General features: G+C 34.3%; 1 protein-coding gene across 5 annotated transcripts in view; it reads right to left on the bottom strand.

Moving 5' to 3' along the window:
* The window catches only part of Ars2 (arsenic resistance protein 2), a 394,921-nt gene that overhangs the window by 331,455 nt on the left and 38,266 nt on the right, over positions 1-25,200 (bottom strand). For all 5 annotated transcript variants that reach the window (XM_090407032.1, XM_090407029.1, XM_090407033.1 and 2 more), the window contains exon 3: positions 22,387-22,500. In XM_090407032.1, coding sequence (XP_090263158.1) covers positions 22,387-22,500 — 114 coding nt within the window. The remainder of the gene's footprint in view (positions 1-22,386; positions 22,501-25,200) is intronic.

Genomic DNA, 25,200 nt, shown 5'->3' with positions numbered 1-25,200 from the left:
CAGTGAATATCAAAATAAAGTCAATTTACAATTCTAGTGGAATAAAAACAACCTGTCTTCAAAAATAACAAAAATGATTAACACAAAAATAAATAAATAAAAATATAAATGTATTTCTACGCAGAAGGACTAGTCATTACTAACACCAGGTTTTTCACCATAAAGATGTGCACAAATTATATAAGAATTAAGAACAGTCTCAATGACTGTTTGTTGATAGTAGTATTGTCATCTGCTTCAGGAGACACAAGGAAATGGATACACTGTGATACTGTTGGATTTTGCTAAGGCATTTGATAGGATACCACATGAAAAGCTATTGAATAAACTGGAGAATATGGGATTGGAATATAAACTCTTGAATTGGATAGGTGGATGGTTGACAGACAAGTATCAAAAAGTTGTTTATGGTGGATGTGAATCTGTCAGATTTAAGGTGACTAGTGGTGTACCCCAATGATAAGTCCTTAGACCATTTTTGTTCAATCTATATATTAATGACAGTAGAAAGGATCTGACAAGGAGATTTTCAACTGTTTGCTGATGATGCAAAGATAGGCAGGGCAATCAGGGATGCATGCCACTGATATCCAGCACTTACAGATTTGAACAGGCTGGAAATGTGGGCAAATGATAAGGAATGCCAATTCAATATACTAAGTGCATTTTGTATTTTATTATGCATTTTGGCACAATGAGATTTCCAACAACTTATACTGGTGGGATTATGCTTGGAGAAACCAAGGCTAGGGATCTTGGAGGTAAAGGCCACTTAGCAAAAATTGCAAATACAACTCAGAGGATAACTTTGATGCTGAAACAAATGTTGACAAGTAAGGATGTCACAAGGCCTTGATGCAATCACACATTTGGAATAAGAGTATTTGATTCACAGATTTGGTCTCCTGGGTTCCGAGGGAACCTGTTAAGAGTGTGCAAAGAAAATTTACAAAGATAATATCAGGAATTTGGAATATGAGGATAGATTTAGAGCATGTGGACTGCAGACCATGGTAAAGAGGAAAAAGAAGGGGAGGGAATTATGACAGAGGCCTATAAACTTCTGAAAGGGAGTAACAAGATATTGGTTGGTTGATAAAATTTTATCATATAATACAATAGGCATTCTGTAAATAAACTGACAATTAAACTGAAATAGATCTTCTGTTTGGTTGTTTTTTTTTTTTTTTAAATCAACTAACAATTCTTGCTTATCATGCATGAGCAGACCAGAACTTTTTTTTTTTTTTCAAGCCCGCATATACCAGATACCATCTGCTGGTTCTTTTCAACTGTTTCCCCATTTTCTCTGAATCCAGGTGATCATATCTGACCAAAATAGTCAAGATGTGGTCTTATCAAAGCCTGGTAATGAAAGAATAACTTTCTTATTCCTTCAACATTGTGGTTATCTGACATGATGACTTAACAATATTAGCAATATAGCCACTAAACTTTCATTTTCTATCTACTACCACTGCCAAGCAATATTCTCTCTAATTTTTGCCAGTCCATGTGTGCATGAAAAACATTTTGTGTACATTTCCAGTCTCAGACTCAATGTGTGCAGTAGGCTGTACTCACAACTGTGAAACTGACAAGCCACAAACTCTTAATTTGATATGACTAAGATTGATGACAGAGCAGCCTAAATGTTTAATCCTTAACTTCAATAATGCATTTACATGCAATTTATAAACAAATTATGCCACATTTGTCCAGGAATCAGATTTAAAGAAATTTGTAGTTCTTTTCCACTTTAATTTCAACAGTGACATTTTGAGAGTTTAACACACTAAATATAATATTTCTCATATTAATGTTGACCATTTTTTGCTAGTTATAACCTGTAAAACTGTGAGCACTAAATTAATTCACTTAAATCTGCTTAGCTACAAAAATTCATCACCATTTGCATGAATTCAAGAGACTATACTCTATACAGTAAGTAGTAAACAATATGCCTCTGAAACTTGTTGACATCAGCATCAGTATGCCCATAAGGTGCAGGCTAAAACTAATTATAGTGTATTAAGTTAGAATGGATTAGAGTAATATTAAAGTACAAACAGTGGAGAAATGACTAAATAAAATAAGTGACAAATATGATTTATCATATAATTTGTTTTCATAGTATGCTCAAAAATTATGAGCATACTATGAAATATGAGCTGTAAATCAGAAATTCTGAAACCCAAAATTTTGTGGGTGCAGTTACTAAACATGCATGCTCCCTTTTTTTTGACCAGTGGGTGGGTGGGCACATAGCTTAGAGGGAACATTGACCTCCAAGTTTCCAGATTCATTGACCATTTATTAATGCAATTCCCATTAATATAATACACCAGATGTACACACATCACTAAAAAGCTAATGAACTATAATAAGCATGGAAAAATCCCATAGAACTATTTTAAGCTCACTACTACAAACAGTAAAAATTGAAATAGCAAATGACGTCACAATCAGGAAACAAAGGAAATGTTGGGAAATTGTACACCGACCATAGATCACAAAGGGAAATTACAAGAAACAGAATGAAGGAAATCTCAGAAAATAAAATAAAAGAAATTGCAGGAAAGATAACATAAGAAACTTGCAGGAAAGATAAAAAAAAAAAAATTATGGGAAATATAACAAAAGTAAATTGTAGAAATAAAACAGAACCAAAAAAAAAAAAAATGTGGGAAACAGAACAAAAGAAATAAAGAGAAATCACACTGATAACAGAACACAGGATATTGGCAAAGAATAGGATTGGCATAAGATAGGATTTACAAAGCACACAAAATGACAACATGAAAACATACAAATGTAAACAATAATAGGAGACATAAGAAAGAACTGGAAGAGTGTGAAATCATAAAAATAAAAATATAGATTGAAACAGGGGATATTAAAGATCCGATAATAGAAACTTTGAAAATTTCTGAAAATTGACCAGAGCGCTTATGAGAATACAATCGTTGGCATCAGAGTTGCCTTAGCTTGCACTATTTAAAAGACACACGTGCTGGCCAGGTGTCCATATAGTTGCCTTTTATTAGTGTTTTTGATAAAGGTTTCACTGGCCTCTTTGCACATATTTACAGTAATATTGTAAACATAGTCAACAATATGGATGCCTGGCCATCACTCGAGTCTTAAGTAATACAACTAAAGCAACTTTGATGCTGAGGATTGTATTTTCTTAAGCTCTCTGGTCAATTTTTGCTTTCAAAGTGTATTATTTCTTAGGCTATGATGAATAAGGATGAATCTTTAATATACCCTATATCAACCTATCATAACTTTGCAAAAATTAAACCTTTTTTTTTAATATAAAAATCTAGGATAAGCATTTAAATTTTGAAATGTTACATTAGCTTAAATTAATGTCATTTACATGAAATCATCATAAAACAAACTATAAAAATTTAGATTTTTATCATTAAAACAAAAAATTTTGGTCAAAAACTCAAAAATTAAGGTTGGATTCAGATTTTCACTTTAAGACAAACAAATGAGAAATCATGGATATATAACAATGAGCTGTATTTAAACTTTGTACACTAAGAATAGAGCTATTCAAAATGCTACAGTAATATGGAATAAACTGGACATTATGCAAAACAATACATAGTCCATAGTTAATTGCAAATCAGGCAATTAGAACTGAAGGAAGTAGTGGAACATGATTTGCCTTACACCTGATATTACATCATGTGCAGTAAAATGATAAAAATTATGAAAATCAGTTGGCTGGTTGGTTGATTAGAGGTTTTTTGGTAAAAGGACAGTAAAAGTCGACTACACCAAACTAAAGGTTACAGCAGTACTTATGGTAATAAAAAACCATAGTAAAGAGATAAATCAGTAAATATTATAATAAAAAAGTATAATAAAGAGATAAATTAATAAACAACATAATAAAAAACTGCAAAAGAGACAAATGAATAAATATAATAATAAAAAATGTAATAGAAATAAGTTAGTAAATATTATGCTATTTACAAAAAACGAATTTATAATTTCACAATTATTTTTATTTTTCAACATAATCTCCCTTAAGACTAATACATTTATTCCAGCGATGCTCCACTGTAATTATCCTGTCACTGTAGTGGTTCTCAGTAAGATCTGCAAAATACCCATCTACAGCTGCAATCACCTCTTGATTTGAAGAAACATGCTGACCAGCAAGGAAGCGTTTTAGTTTGGGGAAGAAATAGAAGTCAGAGGAAGCCAAATCTGGGGAATAGGATGGATGTTCCAACAATTCATAGTGATCCCTTAATTTTCCTATTGCCAAAACACCTTTGTGGGCAGGTGCATTGTCCTGATGAAAGATGATTTTTTTCTTCTGCAAACCAGGTCTTTTCCACAATTTTTTTCATTTCTCTTCTCTCCCGTAGTAACTCTGCCATAGGTGGAGTGTATGCTCGTCCCTATGCTGGTTAAAAGAGGAAGGTTGAGCGAAGGACTAATCACCCATCCTCATAAAAAAAACCATGATTACAGAAACCTCGAGTGAAGCAAGAAATCCCTTGGGGCAGAGTGCTAAGACCTATGGTCTCCCAACAGATGAATATTTACAGGACTTTAGAGGGGAGCCAACATCTATGATGAAGGTGGGGAAAAGCCTCAGGGAACTTCACTTGGGGATGAAGTCCATCACTCACCCTAAAATTAAACTTAAAATTGGAACATGGAACGTTCGCATAATGTACCAAATTGGAAAAACTAGGCAGATAGTCAACGAGATGAGCAAACACGGTCTTGATATCTTAGGAATTGCTGAAACAAGATGGACAGGTTTTGGTGAGATAAGAACAACCGACAAATATTGCATATTGTATTCAGGAGATGATGAAAGACATGAGAAAGAGTTGCAGTGATAAAGCAAGGAAAAGTCTGATGGAACCCAATAAATAACCAAATAATTAAAACTAGATTTTTTCCAGGTTCATGAAATTGACAAGCGTACAAGTATATGCACCCACAAATGATGCCGAAGAAATGGAGAAAGCACAATTCTATGAACAACTCCAAAAAGTGATTGATCAAGTCCCTAAACACAACTTGTTAATCTTGATGAGAAACATGAATGCTTAAGTAGGGAAAAGAAAGATGGAGGATGAACATGCTATAGGAAACGAAGCGAGTGGTGAGCAAAATGAAAATGGAGAACTTTTTACATCCTTCTGTGAATTAAATAACTCATTATAGGAGGTAGTATCTTTAAACATAAGGAAATTCACAAACTAACATGGATCTCCCCCGATGGAAAAACAAAAAAACCAGATCAATCACATTGCTATATGTAATACTTTCAAAAGGACATTACAAGATGTAAGGGTTAAAAGAGAAGCTGATACTTCAGACCAATTTCTGCTAACCGCAATAGTTAAATTAAAGCTAGCAAGAAATTCAAAACTAAAAAAGAATAAGAAAATTAAATATAACATTCGAAAATAAAATAAAAGAGAAATTTACCAATGAACTGAAGAATAGATTCTCAGTTTTGGAAGAATCAAATGAAAATTATGAGAAAAATAAGACTGAAGCCAACTGGGAAAAGTGTAAAGAAGCCTTCAATAAAACTGCAGAAGATATTTTAGGAGTGACAAGTGGGAAGTCACACAAAGAATGGATTACAGGAAAGACATTAAAACTAATTGAAGAAAGGAAGAAGATAAAAGAGAAAATAAACAACTGCAAATCAGAAAGATTACATGGAGAATATCAGAAGCAATACCAAGAAGTACATAAGATGGTAAAGTGCTCTGCCAAAAATGACAAGAGAAACTACTATCAGCTGTTGGCTGAGGATCCTCAGAGAGCGAATGATACTGGAAATCTTGGAGAAGTTTATAAAATTATAAGACAACTTGGAGGAACTTATCAGATGAATGAATGTAGGGTTAAAGATAAAAATGGGCAACTACTAACTCAAGAGCAAGAAGTCCAACAAAGATGGAAAGAGTACTTTGAAGAATTATTAAATGTTAAACATGACTCTATAAAACCAAATATTAAATCTCCTTTCGAAGAGATGCCAAATCAATTCGTAAACATGGGAGAGATCACAGTGCAAGAAATCATGGAAGCAATCAAGATCCAAAAGAATAGAAAAACAAGTGGAAATGATAACATTAGTGCTGAACTGCTCAAAGCTGACCTAAAAACATCAGGAACTATACTGTATAAACTGTTTAATATCATATGGGCATCTGAGAAGGTTCCGAGTACCTGGAAAGAATCACAAATAGTCAAAATTCCAAAAAAAGGTGATCTTACAGAATGCACCAATTGGAGAGGAATCAGCCTATTGTCAGTACAATCAAAGATCTTCACTAGAATCATAATAAGCAGAATAAAAAATAGCATTGAGAAAATTCTGAGAATAGAACAAGCAGGCTTTAGAAATGGAAGAGGCACAATGAATCAAATTTTTATTCTTAGAAACATAACTGAACAGTGTTGAACTAAATTCAACTATGTATCTCAGTTTTATTGATTTTGCCAAAGCTTTCGACAGCATACATAGAGAGAACGTCTATGGAAAATCCTGAAAATTTATGGATTTCCTGACAAAATAATAAATATTATAAAAGATTTGTATGATGGAAGTAAAGGACAAATTCTATTAAATGGAGCAGCTTCTGAAAGTTTTTACATCAAAACTGGTGTTAAGCAAGGTTGTGTCATGTCTGGAACACTTTTCATCATTGTCATAGATTGGATAATGCAGCATGCCCTGAAAAACCTGAAAACTGGAATAAGATGGAACATTGACACTACATTAGAAGATTTGGACTATGCTGACGACATTGTACTACTATCATCTAGATTTGAAGACATGAAAATTAAGACAGCAAAGTTAGAGGAAAGTGCTAAACAAATAGGCTTACACATCAATGAGAAGAAAACCAAAATATTAAAAATCAACAGTAAAAAGAATGACTCAATCTTTATAAATGGAAATCAAGTAGAAGTGACAAACACTTTTAATTACCTCAGAGCAACTGTCAACACGAAAGGTGGTACCAACGAAGACATTGCAATAAGAATAAAAAAATCTTGCTACACATTTAAAACTTTACACAAAATTTGGAAATCATCCAATATAAAAACAAACTTAAAGGTGCAAATTTTTAACTCAACTGTTAAATCTGTATTATTTTATGGAAGTGAATCATGGAAATTAACCAAACAACAAGAAAATAAAATAGATGCCTTCCAAACAAAATGTCTTCGCAGAATTCTCAAAATTTACTGGCCAAATAAAATCTCAAATATTGAAATTTACAACAAAACCAAACCTACTACAGAAAGAAACACAGATGGACATGGATAGGTCATGTATTGAGAATGCCAACATCAGAACATACAAGAATAGCATTGACATGGACACCTGATGGTAAAGGAAGAGGAGAAGACCCAAAATGACATGGTGCAGGATGGTAATCCAAGAATGAAACAAACTAGGATGGTCAAACTGGGGTAAAGCAAGAGAAGCAGCACTGGACCGAAGAGGATGGCACGCTAAACTCGTGGCCTCATGCACCTTATAGGTGTAAAGAGCAATAAGTCAAGTCTCTCCCGTAGTGCGTAATGGACTGTTGGGTCACTCATGGCTGATATATGATGTTTTTTGTTAGCCTCCTACAATCATCTCGATCTCTTGTTCTTGATGTCAGCTGAGAAAGGGAGGAATTTGTCCATTTTTTGATGTTATCAGTCCATTTTAATCGAGATTGGCCCCTAACCCTTGATCCCAGAACAATTCCTTCTAGTGCTCGCTTTCGAATGCCATTAGCCCTCTCTCCACGTGTCCGAACCATTTCATCTGACTTCTTCTGATGACTGTCAGAATATTTTTCCTTTTTTCTCCCATCTATTGAATCAATCAGTTTTTGGACATTTTCATTGTGTTGTGAGTGGTATAGGGAATTCTCAAAAGTCTTCTGTAAGTTTTTCATTTCAAAAGACAGGAATCTCCTCTCATCTTCATTCAATAAAGTCCAGGCCTCACAACCATACAAGAGGATAAAATTCACCAAAGTGTCAATTAGTCTTAGTCTGGCTGTGATTGCTATTCTGTTATCTCTCCACAATGGTTTTAACTTCTGTAGGGCCAGAGTTGCCTTAGCAATTCGGTATTTAATGTCGGTTTTTGAGCGACCATCTTGACTCAACGTTCTTCCTAGATAAGTGAACGTTTACGTTCTAAATTTGTTTATCATCAATTTGTATCTTTAAGAGTTCAATGTCTGATTTTGAGGTTATCATTGTTTTTGTTTTTTGCAGGTTTACGTATAATCCATATTTTTTTAATGTTCTGAAAACACAGTTGGTTATCTCTTGAAATTCTTCTTCACTTTCTGCCAGAAGGTTGATATCGTCTGCAAAACATAAGTTGTTTATTCTTAGTCCACCAACTACTATTACAGTGTCAAATTCATAAAGAGCCTCATCCATGACATATTCCAGAAAACAATTAAAAAGAAGAGGGGACAAGATGCATCCCTGTCTTATCCCCTCATTCTGCCCAGAATGGTTCACTGCTGTAATTTTTAATTTCAATTCTCATATCAGATGAGGAATAAAGAGATTTAATAATCCTAATGATTTTATTGTCTATACCATAATGTTCTAAAATTTCCATAATGCTCGTGGCATATTGAGTCAAAAGCATTTTTGAAGGTTTAAAAAGTTGTGACAGATTATTTTGATATGTTCTATGTATTTTCACCTACTATTGTAAAAATATGGTCGATTGTACTTCTAGACTTCCAGAAACCTGCTTGTTCATCTGACAGTCTGCTTTCTATTTTCTTTTCAATTCTTGAACAATAATATTTTTAACAGGATTTTGCCTGGCTAATAAGGCTTATTGTTCTATAGTTGTTACATTTATTACTGTTTTCCTTTTTAGGAATAGGTACAAGTACAGAAGCCTGCCAATCCGAAGGCCACGTCTCTGTGTTCCATACATCCTAAAATAAATTTAGCAAGGTGTCTATGATGATGTCACCTCCTTAACATATCACTTCCATTGTAACACCATTAATTCTCAGTGATTTTTCTGTTTTTGAGGAGCTAACTGCTGTAATGACTTCTTTTATTATCGGGTAATCTCCTTCCTCTGAACCTCCTGGCAAAATTCCATCCAAAATATCATCAGTCAGTTGGGGGATCCTTTTGAAAAAGCTTGATTGCGTAACATTTCCATCTATCAACTATTTTCTGGTTATCCGTGATAAGAGTTCCATCTTTCTTCTTCTTCTATACTCCAATTAATTGCAGTAACAGGTTTGGTTAATTTGTTGATAATTTGAAAAGCATTTTTAGGATTATTTTTATTTAGGTCCTCTTCTATGTTTTTGCATTCATCTAGTATCCATAGATTTCTAACATGTTTGACTTCTTTTTTAATAATCTTGGAAATATTTTTATACTATTCTCTATTGTCACCACTATTAATATGAGATTTCAAATTTCTTCTTTCGTCGCATAGGTCCAATATAATATTCCCGTTATTGTTTTACCATTTTCCACAGATTTACCACATTGTTTTACCACAGATAATTAATAAACGAAATGCCTTTAGCATCCCAAAACACCGATGCCATGACCTTTCTTGCTGATAGAACCGACTTTGTCTTCTTTGGTGCTGAACAACTGTCTTCTGTCCACTGTTTTGACTGCTGTTTGAATTCTGGTGTGTAATGGTGAATCCAAGTCTCATCCATAGTAATAAATCTAAGCACAAAATCAGTTTTATTCTTGTTAAAATGCTCCAAGCACTGTTCAGAGATTTTCATGCGAGTACGTTTTTGATCTGCTGTGAGCAAGCAAGGCACTCCATCTTGTGCAAAGCTTTTTCATTTGCAATTCTTCAAGCAAAAGATATCCTACACGTTCTTTTGAAATGCCTATAGTCTCAGTAATTTCATGCACTTTGATTCGCCGGTTATCCGATACCATATCGTGCACTTGATCAATGATTTCTGGCGTTGTTACACTTTTTGGACGTCCTTCACGTGGATCATCTTCAAGGCTGGTACAGCTACATTTAAACTCGGCAGAGCATTTCTTAATTGTCAGAAATGAAGGAGAAGAGTGGCCATAAACTTTTATGAACTTCGAATGAATTTCTTTTGTCGTTAAACCTTTTTTTACAAAGAATTTTATAACTACATGATACTCAATTTTATCCATTTCAAGGGATACAGACAACACTTTTGTTTCAGACAGCTGTATAAAACAAACTACTTGATAGAATGACTTATATTTGATTTTTTAATGATACTTGTGACATAATGATTAGATATATATATATACACATTAACACAAGAATAATGTTTAATTTGCCAAATATTTCGATCTGAAGATTACAGACCATCTTCAGTAGCTACATAGGAATAGTTTTAAAAAACAAAGTGGAATACGAACAATTGATCATTCACACATAGAACGAGCCACGTGATGTCATATCGCTAAGTATTAGAAGAGTAAACATTTTTAAAGTCATAATTAAAGATATTAATTCAGAAATTCATATAATAATCTAAAATAACATTAGACTAATATAGGAAATTTACAAAAAAAAAAAAATTTAATGTGTTATCCTGATTAAACTTTCCCAAATTTTTGATATAGATATGCGGTCATTACGATTCAAGTTAGGACGTTGAAGCAAGGCCCCCAAATTTGAACGTTTATTTCTTTAAATAAACGTTCAAATTTGTAGCGACATCTGTGTAGGAGGAGAGTCTTGGGTCAAAGGATGTTGTGGCTTGTTTCTAATCCATGCTGAGCTAATCCAGATTCCTCAGGTTTGTTGTGTTGAATTGATGACTGATACTCTTGAATTCTTTTTTCTATAGAATGTCCAGTTTGTCCAAGGTAGGAAAGATTACAATTACAAGGAACTTGATACACACCAGGTAGAGAAAAAGGCGGAGCGTTTATCTTTAGATGAAGGAAAATAGGTGGATAATTTGTTAATAGGAGTATAAGTGGCTGTTAAATCATATTTCTTCAGAATTCTTGAAATTGGTTCTGAAATCCCGGAAATGTAAGGAATTGGAATTCGGCGTATTGAATCTTTGCTGTTCTGTGTTGGATTGTAAGAATCGAAAAGATGTTGTGTACTCTTTTCAGAGAAGCCATTTAGTTTCATGTGATGTTTGATAGTTGAGAGTTCTTCCTGTAATAAATGAGAAGTTGAACAGTTAGTTTTGGCTCGTCGGATTAAACATTCTATGATTCCTGTTTTTTTGACAAGGACGATGAGCAGATTCTTTGAGAATATAATGACCTGTGAAAGTTGGTTTTCTGTAAACTGTTGTTGTTGTAAGAATACCAGAAGGTGAACGGATGACAAGGACGTCTAAAAAAGATAACTTGTCTTTTTCAATCTCCATGGTAAACTTTATACGAGGATGTAAGGAATTGATACTGCTTAAAAAGGAAGGTAAGGAGTCTCTGTTGTGAGGCCATACAGCAAAGATGTGGTCTATATATCTAACCCAAAAGGACGGGTGAGGGAATATAGATGAGAACAGGACTTCTAGATGTTCTAAATAAAAGTTGGCAAGAGCAGGAGAAAGTGGACTTCCCATGGCTGTTCCTTCCACTTGGTTGTAAAATTTGTTTTGACATAAGCAATATCCAGAATGCATTATGAAATCAAATAACTTTATAATATCTTGTGGGAAGATGTCAGCAAGTAATTCTAAAGTCTCTTTGAGAAGTACATTCATATATAAAGATTTTATATCAAAGATAACCATAAGATCTGTAAGTTGTAAAGTGATGTTTTTCAATTTAAGAAATCAGAAGAGTTTTTCAAAAAAGAGCATGAGTTGCCAATGTGTGATTTCAATAATTTAGATAGATATTTGGCTATGCGATAAGTAGGAGAATCAACATCCACTATAGGATGAAGAGGAATAGCTGTCTTGTGTATTTTTGGTAGACCATAAAACCTTGGAGGCCTTGCAAAATGAGTTTTTTGTCTTTCAATAGTGTCTACATCCAAACTTATGACCTCAGCTAGTAGGGAATTTAATTTCTTCAGTTGTCTATTGGTTGGATCGTAATTGAGTTCTTGGTATGTTGAGCGATTTCAAAGTAAAAGGGAAAGTTTTCTTCTATAGTTTGAAGAATCCATAATTACTGTCACTTTCCCCTTGTCAGCTTTGGTAATGATGAGGTGACTGTTGTTTCTTAAGGAATATTTGGCAAATTAAACATTATTTTTGTGTTAACATGTATATATTTCTAATCTTAAGAATGACTTATAATTTCACATGGATGCTTATGATAGATGTACCGACTTGGAAAAAAATCTTGCCGATAACATTGTCATCTATGGTCTAGGCCGAGAACTTTTCAGACCACCCTCATAAGATGACTGTGATCTATGCGGAGTCTAGCAAGAACAACTTCCTCTCTTCTGTTCCTTAATCGACTTAACTGCTAATGCAAAGTTCATAATTTCAGCTTAATCTCATGTGATTCATTTCTCATTGCTTCCTGCTACAATGACTACTACTGAGTTATTAACTTTGATCTTATAAACTATCTGTAGTCTGTATATGGGACTGAAAGTACCTGGAAAATGTATGAGCTGATCTAGCAGCTGCATCCAATCTCATTTCCATTAATTCCAATATGGCCAGGAATCTAGCACAGTGTTGAATTTCAAAATTAAAGAGAACACAGGTGTAGAACATGGCAAAGCACTGGATGTGGATTATACACAAGAGATGAGATGAGATGAGATGATCTGTAAAGAACTCAATGAGTCTGCACAAATTACAACAATCCCTCGATTAGTGAGGCTAATGCATTCTTTAAAACAGGCGCATTAATCGAAAATGCACTAATTGCTACTGCTTACTTAGTTATTCACATGTGTCATCATTTTGACACCGTATGGTCGCTACCATACCTTATTGGGTTTTGGGAGTGAAGCCTTCTGCTAGAAGTGGGAGGTCACAGAAGCCCTTTCCACAAAGAGTTGATAGAATAATCATAAACATCCATGCCAATAGTAGGATTTGAACCTAGAGCCTCTTGGATGGAGAGCAGTTATGCTAACCACTCGGTCAACCAGGTCAGCATTACTACTGCTTCCAGAGCAGTATTAAGCTGGACATACTGATAGCTGGAGTAGTTATCCACCAAGCAAAGGACCATCTCCAATTCTGTCCTTACAAATAACAGTAAAGTGCCTTATAGTTGAATCCTTACTGGGTTTTAAATATGTTTCCTGCAGACAAACACAGGCGAGTTTGTGTTTCTGCAGCAGAACCTTGATAATATCATCTCTGTTTTGGTAAAACCCAAGATCATTCCACTGTAGAAATTTTCTTATTGTTTTGGCTTTGTATCTTGAAAATATCTCAATATCTTCAATATCCTCAATTATCTTGAAAATTTGTCCAATTTTCAAGATATTGAGAGCTTGTCAGGCTTATCTATTGATTTAGGTAAGTATGGATTGCCAATGTCCACCCAAATGTACTAGCCCTTTCCATTCTTCATCTTTCGAACAAACAGCAAAAGATAAGATGACTCCAAATCAAAGGGGAATAGTTCAAGAGTGGCATTATCGACAAAACAGGAAACAACAGAAAGGAAATGGATCCAGTAGAAAACTGGATGAGTTCCAAACTAACATAATACTGAAATGAAGAACAACAACAACAGGTCAGATTCTTCTAAGTAACAAATACAAGATGTTATATTCAAGCAATAATGTCCAAGATAAAGAAGGAAAGTTATATTCAACACTGAATATGAGAATAATCTTCTTGAATGGCAGACAACATCAAGTAGAGTGATGTGGGTAATATCAGAATGAGGAACTGGACATTCAGACTTATTTCTGCCTATGGTCCCAACAGAGGATCCTACTAAGAAAGTAAAGGAGAAATTTTTCATTAGAGAAGGCAGCTAACACAATGAAAAAGGAAAGGTTGGTTCTTGTTGGAGATCTAAACAGCACTGTAGGAAATGATTACCCAACATATAAGAATGTTTTCAGAAAATTTGGAGAAAACAGCAAACTAATAATAATGGTAAGTACTTGCTCGATTTCTGTTCAGGAAATGTACTAGTCATTTTCAGGTCATCCCAAAAGTAATGTCCTCTTTTTATACTGTGCTAATTCAAACATGTCTCAGCTTGTCTAAACACGAATATTTAAAGCTTTACAAGTACCACTAAGCTAAGGTAGCCTCCTTCTAAAGAATTCCACCTTGCAAGAACATCATACTACATACTTTTTGTTTAAATAACTCTTTATTACTAGAGGTCAGTGAAGATCACATTAGACACATCATGCTTTATGAGTTCTAAAAAGGAAACAATGCTACTAACACTACTGTAAAATTAGTCAAGAAATGTATGACGATAATGTTTTGAATGTGCAAAAGTGCCAGCAATGGTTCAAAAATTTTGAGAAGGGGACATTAGCTTAAAAGACTTCCTTCACTCTGGGTGATCTGTCTCTCTCTCTCTCGATAATAATATACTGGAAGCTGCTATTGCAAGAAATGTCAATGCAACTGTTGAAGATTTAGCAAAAGATCTTAATTCAACGTCATTGACCATCCATCACCATTTGGAAGAACTTGGAATAGTGTCTAAGCTCAGCAAGTGGGTTCCTCATGAACTGAACAGACAACAAAAAAAGAGAGCATGCATCAACATCTTCACTGCTCTTCATTCTCAAGAGGTTTCAATCTCCATTTTTGAATCATGTAGTCACCAGTGATGAAAAGTGGATACTACTTTATGAGGATGATCTGAAAAGGTCTCGGCCTCGACCACAGATGGCAACACTATCGGCAAGATTTTTATTTCTGAGTTGGCACATCTGTCATAAGCATCCATATGAAATTGCAAGTCATTCTATCAAGTAGTTTGTTTTATACAGCTGTCTGAAACAAAAGTGTTGTCTGTATCCCTTGAAATGGATAAAATTGAGAATCATGCAGTTATAAAATTCTTTGTAAACGGTTTAACGGCAAAAGAAATTCATTCGAAGTTCATAAAAGTTTATGGACACTCTTCTCCTTCATTTTCGACAATTAAGAAATTGGTTGCCAAGTTTAAACGTGGCTGTACCAGCATTGAAGATGATCCACGTGAAGGAAGTCCAAAAAGCGTAACAACACCAGAAATCATTGATCAAGTGCACGATATGGTATTGGATGACCGCCGATTCAAAGTGCGTGAAATTACTGAGACTATAGGCATTTCAAAAGAATGTGTAGGATATATTGTGCATTGCAAATGAAAAAGCTTTGCGTAAGATGGGTGCCTCGTTTGTTCACGGCAGATCAAAAACGCACTTGCATGAAAATCTCTCAACAGTGCTTGGAGCATTTTAACAAGAATAAAACTGATTTTGTTCGTCGATTTATTACTACGGATAAGACTTGGATTTACCATTACACACCAGAATCCAAACAGCAGTCAAAACAGTTGACAGAAGCCAGTTGTTCAGTGCCAAAAAACACAAAGTCGGTTTCATCATAGCATAGTGTTTTGGGATTCTAATGGCATTTTGTTTATTAATTATCTTGAAAAGGGTAAACCTATAACTGGGGAATATTGTTCAGATCTTTTAACCAGACTAAACGAAAAAATTCGTGAGAAAAGACTCGGTTTGCAGAAGAAAAAAATCATCTTTCATCACCTGCCCACAAAGGTGTTTTGGTAATGGGAAAATTAAGGGATCTGCACTATGAATTGTTGGAACATCCACTCTATTCCATAGATTTGGCTCCCTCTGACTTCTATCTCTTCCCAAAACTAAAACTCTTCCTCGCTGGTCAGCGTTTTTCTTTGAATCAAGAGGTGATTGCAGCTGTAGAAGGGTGTTTTTGAGATCTTACTGAGAACCACTGCAGGGACGGGATAATGGTGCTGGAACATCACTTGAATAAATGTATTAGTCTTAAGGGAGATTATGTTGAAAAATAAAAATAATCTTGAAATTATAAATTCGTTTTTTCATTGTTAGGCCGAGAACTATTCAGACCACCCTCGTAGAAGAACATTATGTGCAGAAGGAAGCGGGTTCATTCAGGGGAGCAGGCTAAACCTTGGCCAAAACAAGAATTTCACTCAGAAGGTTTTGTTAAGCTTTTGGTGGGATATGGCTGGTATTATACACTTTGAACTCTTGCCACAAAATCAAACAATCACAGCTCAAGTATACTGTGAACTTGATCAACTGAATGAAAAACCGAAAGAAAAGAGGTGTTCACAGGTCAATCAAAAGGATGTTATTTTTCACCATGATAATGCATGCCCTCATAGTGCAAGAATCACCTGTACTAAAATTGAGGAACTTGGATGGGAAAACCTCCACATCCTCCATATTCTTCTGATCTTGCACCTTCAGATTATCACTTATTTTGAAGTTGAAAAGATTTCATTAATGAAAAACAATACGATACATTAGAGGCATTAAAATTGAGCCTATGCGACTTCATTGCCTTCAAACCTCCTGAATTCTATAGAAATGGTATTATGAAACTTTTGCAATGTTGGAAGAATGTTATTGATTCAAAGAGAATATATACTTGATTAAATTAGTAAGTGATTTATCTTTTATAGACTTTCAAAACTTAAAGCTAAATATGACATTATTTTTGAAATTACCTGATACTAATATCACATTCCAGCATAGTCTCATTCACTCTGTTACGGACTTGTGTCTTGACTTGGGATCAGGACCCAAGTCTGTAACAGAGGATTTGAAACAGGAAGTGATTAGCATTTAGTTTTGAACAGGTAAAATATCACATTGAAAAGATTAATTTAAAAAATTTTAAAATGAATCAAAGTTGAACAGCTTCCAGGCATGAACTGTGAACTCAAATACACAAATATCATTCAAAAAAACATGAAAGATTTTAAAAACCTTGGCGTTTTTGGATATATCCTAAAGAAAACATTGATTGTTTGATTGACTAAGACAGATATGCATATAGTGAGGTTGTCTGCAATGATAGAAAAAATTAGATCTCCATAATGGACCCAGAAAGCATATCAAAAGTTCCTGACAAAAAAGTTAGCATGTGATGTGCTCTGAGAGAATACAGAGAAAAATGTAAGAAAGCAAAGCAATATGTAAAAGCAGCAAAACAAAAGTTATGAGAAGACTTTGGTAAGAATGCATAAGATAAATATTGATAAGGTGGCAAAACATTCTAAAGGCTATTGATAATACTTAGAAATGGAGTAAAGAGTATTACAAAAGGAATTAAAGATGATGAAGGAGATATGAAAACAAAAGATATTCTAGATGTCTGAAGTAATTACTTTAAAAGATAGCTAAATAAATCATACAGCGATAGAATATTGGAAGAAAATATTCAAGAGGAATGCCATCAAGAGTACATATCAATACTTGAGTTAAAAAAAAAAACATCGAAAACCTGAAATGTGGAAAAGCAGCTGGTGTAGATGGTAATCGACAGAAATGCTCAAATATGGAGATATGAAAGCTTTACAGTGACTGCACTACATAATTCAGAAGGTTTGATAAGAGGATCACATTCTGGGTGATTGGAGTAGGTTTTCAGAATTCCAATCTATAAAAAAAGAAAATAAAACTAAATGTGAGAACTATATAGGAATTTTCCATACTGCATATTCATGGTTAAAATTGTCCACACGGTTAGCCTAGTGGCTGTGCGCTAGGAGTGGGGAAGGAGTGTCCCAGGCTCGATTCCCGTCGAAGGCTTGAGGAATTTGAGGATCTTCCTAAGCCATAGCCAAGTTAGCCGGTCATGGGCAGTAGGGTTTTTTCCACAATACTGAATGGGACAAGAGCTCCATGCTTGACATAGAAGACTTCAGTGTCTGCAACATCAAAGATGCCATAATGGTTAACTGCTAATAAGGCATAAGGCACACTCAAAAGAAACCAAGGAATGATTTTATGTGACATTTGGAAGTCATTTATTATATCTTTCCACATATCGGACTTTAACTATTCTATCAATTATCATGCATACTACTGAATGACTTGACCTGTGCCAGCTGTCATGCTTTAAAAGATAGTTTTCTGTTTTTTTTACTTTTGTGTAATAATTCTTACATGTTTGGTTTTAGTTATGTAATGGTTCACGTTTACCACTTATTTTATTTTTTTGTTCTTCCTAACCCAGAAGAAGTCACTATCATATGTAGCAAAAGAGTTGGCTTAAATATCTATATTATCATGACCTATTAAACCCAGTGTTAGTTATCATTTGTCACATAACAGAAGGCTAATATTATACATGAATTTATTAATAATTAAATAAAAAATTAATATTTTTTCTGATGTCACATTTCATGACGTTTTGTCAAAGAGCAAGAGAGTCATGGTAAGAGTTTATAGATTAATTTTAAGACTTTTTTTTTACCAAGTGATTGCAAGGGCAGTACTGAGTTTAAAAGTATGGAAATAATTATCGATCTTTACGATTAATCAGTAAGACTGTATAAAAATTCATTTTTTACAATGAGCGCAAGCTGGTGTGACACACTAAATTATCTCGCATCCCACTAATGGGTTGTGACCTGCACTTTAAAAAACATTGATCTTGATGACATTATGAAAGAATTCTTTCTTTTATTGTTTCACGGTGATCAGCATTCATTTTAGAAATTATGGACTTTACAACCGTGTTATAAATAACTCTTTTAATTTCCCGACGTTTTGATCTTCATATTAAGATCATCATCTGGAGCATATACAAATATACAGGACAAGCTGAGTTACATTACATACAGTAAGCTAGAGAAACAATGATTTGATCAATCTGATCAAACTAGAGAAACAATCATGTTTCTCTAGCTTACTGTATGTAATGTAACTCAGCTTGTCCTGTATAGTTGTATATGCTCCAGATGATGATCTTAATATGAAGATCGAAATGTCAGAAAATTCAAAGAGTTATTTATAACATGATTGTAAATTCCATAATTTCTAAAATGAACATTATGAAAAAAAATGGCATTAAACCTAATATTAAAATTGAAGGTGTTAATCTTATCTCTTTTGTTCATTAAAATGATGTTATAAACCTCAACCTTTGTGGTTATAAACCTAAACAGAAACCTTTGGGTATTAACAGATGTTGCAAGATTATGTTTTGCATTTATAAGTTTAAATTCTGGAATACTGAATAAGAAATATAATAAATTTAGATCCTTTATCCAAGTGTAAGCAAACAAAGTTTGCACTGAAGTATCTTCAAGTCTGAGGCAGCTCATGGTAAAGATGGACCAAGCTATCATTACTCCTTGTCTCAGTATCTCCCATAATGCAAAGCACATCTCCTTGCAGACATGTATAATGCTATGCATTAAGGGAAAGGCCACTATCCAGACCGGTTTCGACCTTTATTGAATGTTTAAATACAGGTCAAACTCCAAAAACTCAGCTTTGTTCCCCTCAGGACAGGCTCACCCTGCCACTGAGAAGAACTATCAGAACCGGTTGGCTCTACATCGTGGCAGGCTCACCCCACCACCGAGCAGAGCCGCTCATATCTTGAGGGGTAACAGCAACAGCTGTGCCTCAGTTAACTTCACAGGCTACAGCATTGCCATTCATTATCCCCCCACCCTGGAACTGGGTGATAGCAACAGTCAAGCCTCAGTTAAAACTTCATGGGCCACAGCATTAAGGGAAGAGCCACTACCCAGACCGGTTTCAACCTTTATTGAGGTCTCGTCAGTGGGAGTCAGACCCAGAAGTGGTGATACTAAGGCAGAAGTAATGGAGAAGTCATATTTACCTATACGAGTTGCCAAAAGGCGTACCACCTTATTATTAAATTACTCTGGACTTAGAGAAAGATGTTGGAAGTTTTTTTTTTTTCACTTGGTCAGACTATAATAAATTTAGTTTAATCCTTTATCCAAGTGTAAGCAAACAAAGTTTGGGCCTGAAGTATCTTCAGGTCTGAGACAACTTGTGGTAAAGGTGGACCAAGCTCTCATCACTCCTTGTCTCAGTATCTCCCATAATGCAAAACTCCCACTGACGAGACCTCAATAAAGGTCGAAACCTGTCTGGGTAGTGGCCCTTCCCTTAATGCATAGCATTATACATGTCTGCAAGATGTGCTTTGCATTATGGGAGATACTGAGACAAGGAGTGATGAGAGCTTGGTCCACCTTTACCACGAGTTGCCTCAGACCTGAAGATACTTCAGGCGCAAACTTTGTTTGCTTACACTTGGATAAAGGATTAAACTAAAGTTATTATAGTCTAACCAAGCGGGGAAAACTTTCCAACAACTGAATAAGAAAGTTCAAAGTTTGGCTTTTATTATTATTATCTATCTAAAACTATTTTCTTGGCACCATAATTATAGCATTCAGCCTGTGTCTTCAAAAATAGTCAGAAAAATTCACTGATTTTTGTCTTAATGATATTGAAAAAAAAAAAAAATGTTAACATCCAGCTTTGATTAAAGCTAGCTACCACTGTATCAATATTGAATGTGTGTGTATCTAGCTGTTTCCTTACACCTGAAGGTAAGATGCAAGACTTTCTCAGTAATATTTGATTTGTTTTATATGACGATTAAAATTGCAAAGAAACCTTTGAAGTAGGGAAGAGCTTGTAACACTATAAGCTTATTGTGTTGTTATATTGGTAGAAAAGCTTATATGTTGGCTATTCATAACTATCATTTTTCATAATAAAAATTAAATAACTGCAGAAATTTTCATAAAATGTTTTATTCATTAAAATAAGCACCTTCACAATCTACAACTCTTTCCCAACAAGATACAAGTTTGTCAATTCTGTTTTTATAAAAAGTTTTTTCTTTAGAAGTAATAAACCTAGCAACCTCCGCTTCAATCTCTATTTTATTGCGGAACTATCTATTTCACATGTGACTATCTAGTGCCAAAAACAGGTGATAATCACTTGGAGAAATGTCAGGAGAATACGAGGATGAGGAAGTATCTCTCATCCTAGCACAAATATTCTCACGGATAAGTTTTGCAGTATGAGGTTTTGAGTTGTCCTGTAAGAATAGCACTTTCTTCTGATTAATTAGTCCTAAACCTAGCAACCTCCGCTTCAATCTCTATTTTACTGCGGAACTATCTATTTCACATGTGACTATCTAGTGCCAAAAACAGGTGATAATCACTTGGAGAAATGTCAGGAGAATACGAGGATGAGGAAGTATCTCTCATCCTAGCACAAATATTCTCACGGATAAGTTTTGCAGTATGAGGTTTTGAGTTGTCCTGTAAGAATAGCACTTTCTTCTGATTAATTAGTCCTGGCTGTTTTTGAAGTAATGCATTTAGCACACACTAAAGTAGATCTCAGCCATAACTGTGGTCGGCAGCAAGAAACTCATAGTGGACAACACTGGCTCCAGTCCACCACACACAAAAAGCATAGTCTTCTGGGAATGAAGCAGTGCTTTTGAAGTATGTGATACTGGATCGCTTAGTGACAACCAATGATAAGTTTGTTTTCTGCTAGAGTAGAAGATCCATTTTACATCACAAGTGAGCAAGTAATCCAAAAACAGCTCATCTTTATGACATGAAAGAAGCGAAGAACAAACTGATAGCCTTTGAAGTTTATTGTAATCTGATAATGCATGTGGGACATTTGCTTAGCTTCCACAATTTTCCCAGTTGATGCAAGTGCAAACGAATTGTTTCACTGCTCACGTTAAACATTTATGAAAGTTCTTGACAAGTTAATATAGAATTATTTTCAAAAGTGCCACATAATTCTTCATTATCAATAATGGAGGATCTTCCTGAACATGGTGCATCAGAAACAAATTTTTTAAACCATTTCTGAGTTCTGCTACTGCATCTTTTCCAAATGCCACATATCTTATGAAGCCTTCAAACCGAGTTTAAATTCGTAAAGCAAACAAGCTCAAATTACATCAGATTCAAGTGACATTTTAAAAGGGTTCAAAGTCACAGAAAAAGAATACACACCAAGTTAGAGTGCACCCATTGAATGATGCATTTCTGTGCCTTATAATGCACATAAAAAATTGCACTCTGCAATCCACTACAAAATAAAACAAGTCATTGCAGTGAACTCTACTGAAAACCACACAATCTTTTTTGGTTATCTGATAATTATAATAATTTTAATTCATGAATATATGTTGTAATTTCCTAGAAAATAATAGTCATGTTGTAATAATATATCCCAAATAATAACTTCACCATTATTCAAACCTAATTCTCAAAAATAAAAAAAGAGAATAAAACAAAAACTTCTTGTCCTAATAATATTTTAAAGTATTTGAATTCCCCCCCCCCATTTACATTATCACATAAATGCTCATTTTAATCAAAATGAACAGCATTTACCAGTCTCTTCTCATCCTCTTCATTGGGGGACTCAAATCATGACGAGCTGGACTGTACCTTTCCCTGCGATTTCGAGGATCATAATCCCTATATTCTCTTCGACTTCCTCGTTCCCTATTACAAAATTTCTTACTTGTAATTCTGATTAATTACCATTCTAGAAAAATAATAAACTATGATAAAAATATACAACTTCTAACAAGCAAAATCAACTAGATAAATCACACAAGTACAGGTTTTACATGTATTTTTAAATGAGTTTTTATTTCAAACTGAACAGTAATAACTAAACAAGATGTCTGTCTTGCCTAACTTGTCAAACAACTCAGTTTTTCTTATCATAACAAATTTTCACACATGCACCATTTTGCTCAAAGAATATCTAAAAGAAACTCTTATCATGAATTTTACTGTATCAGTGTGGCAAGAGATGCAAAATAAACTTTCCCCGCAGACATACATATGCATTAAAAAAGAAAAATAATTTATCAGGTTATACAGAAACATGTTTCATCATGTTGGCCTACTTCCTCCAATACACTGTAACATTTATAAGAAAGTAACAACAATAACAAAGAAAAATCCTGTAAAAGTTGACTGTTGGTTACTAAAACAAATTGCAGTGTTCTAGTATTCTATATATAACATTATATAAATTAAGTGGATATTAAATCCGATATATCATTTCAAAGCCGAATACAGAAACCATAAAAGTTTCATGCGAAAATTGAACAGAGAGCTAGCGGGAATACACTGCTGCCATACTATGAGTTGCCCTAGTCAAACCTTATAGGAAGTGACGAAAGTTCAAAGCGCCCATATATTCGCCTCCTATTGGTTCATTTTGATAGGTTTCACTAGTCTGACAGCTGTTTAAAACTCATCGGTTTTCGTGAGACTAGGTAGAAACTGAAGAGAGCAAAAACTCTCAGTACTAAGGAACTTGAAGCATCGGAGAGGTGTATTTTCCGTAAGCGAACTCTTGGCCGTAAAGAGGTCGTCAGTTCCTATAAGGTTTGGCTAGGGCAACTCGTAATATAGCGGCGGTGTACTCCCGCTAGCTCTCTGGTCAATTTTCGCATGAAACTTTTATAGTTTCTGTATTTGGCTTTGAAATGATGTTGGATTTAATATCCACTTAATTTACATAATTTTGCATCACCGAAATGAAGCATTTTGACTCTTTATTTTAGTATATATAACATTCCTGAAATAATACTAAGTTTTAAAATAGACTGCATAATTTGTAGCTATGTAATGAAATACAGGATGGCCCATAAATCACAAAAGGGGTTTAACATTTAATAACTTTTTTATTTATTATTTTTATTTTTTTGTTATAAAGAAATACAGAACCTGGAGATTTTTTTTATTGGTCATGAAAAACCACATCACATAAATGCCTTCCATTTTTGGCTTCACAAAGACAGGCTCTTTCTACGGAATGTTCCATGACAGACTGGCTGCAGTGCCCTAATTTCTGCACAAATGTTCTTTTTCATTGTTGAATTGTCCAGGGCTTGTTTACATACACATCAGGTAGCCCACAAGAATAAGTCAGGAGATGTCAGATCTGGAGAACGCTGAAATCATCATCAAATTCCTGAAATGTACCCTCAAGGGGTGTACAGGATATGATAGTACCAGATGAAAAATTTAGATCATTACTAACTTCCTATCTACAATTTTCCTCCAAATCAATCTGTTACCTGTCAAGACTCCAACATTATCAGATCTTATATTTCTATCATCTAAGACACTTTTTACTGTATCAATCCACCTATATCTTGGTCTTCCTCTGGGTCTTTTTCCTGCCAACCTGGCAGAAAACACCTGTTTTGCTAATCTTTCTTCACCCATTCTGTTTAACGCTGAAATCGAATACTGATTTTCAAAATAAAATTGCACAATTCTGGTTTTTTGTTGGGTTGTGAACTTTTCCACGATTAATTTCCCAAACGTTACTTGGAATACCTGAAAAAAATAAAACGAAAAAAATTAATAACCAAAAAAGGTATTCATATTTTAAACCTGTCTGTGAATTATGGGCCACTTTTTATTATCTGAAATATAAAGTAATTATAAATGAAATGTGTCCTTTTTTTGTAGTGAAGATATATTAACTATTAAAAACATCACTGCACTAAGTAAACTACATATTCTGCAAACCACTTGAAAGTGTTTACTTATATCAGACTTACCAATATCAGGTGAGAAACAAAAATAGATAGAATAAATATAAATAAATAAAACTTGTATTACAAACTTGAATTAATAAAGTGAAACTGCATGTGAGGTTCAAGCAAATTCCACAGTAAGCTCTGCTGAAATTCTGCTCTTCTCTGTTGAAAATATGATTTTTTCATAATCAAATTCTTGATATTACCCTCAACAGAGGTGTATAAGATATTATGATAGTACTAGATGAAATGTCTCCATCACTACCAACTTCCTATTGACAATTTTCCTCCAAATTAATCTGTTTATCTGTCAAGACACAATACTGTCAGATCTTATATTTCACTCTTCTAATAGACATATTTCACATTGTACTGTATCAATCCACCTAGATTTTGGTCTTCTGCTGGGTTTTTTCTTGCCACCTGACAAAAAGCACTTGTTGTGCTTATCTTTCCACTCCCATTCTGTTTAAGTGACCATACCACCTTAAATTAGCTCTGCTCTCATCTTGAATGCCAACAATGTGAAGTTTTCTAATATCCTCATTTTTAATATGGTTCTGCCAGTGATGCCATCTGTTCACTCCCCTAATTTTTCTAAGAACTGATATATGGGATTAACAGTCACTGATCA

This window comes from Typopeltis vanoorti, chromosome 17 (assembly GCF_054136105.1).
Source record: "Typopeltis vanoorti isolate ZY-2024b chromosome 17, IOZ_Tvanoo_1.0, whole genome shotgun sequence".
NCBI classification, from domain to species: Eukaryota; Metazoa; Arthropoda; class Arachnida; order Uropygi; family Thelyphonidae; genus Typopeltis; species Typopeltis vanoorti.
The sequence above is the reverse complement of the archived record's forward strand: the minus strand, read 5'-3'. Positions and strand labels throughout refer to the sequence as shown.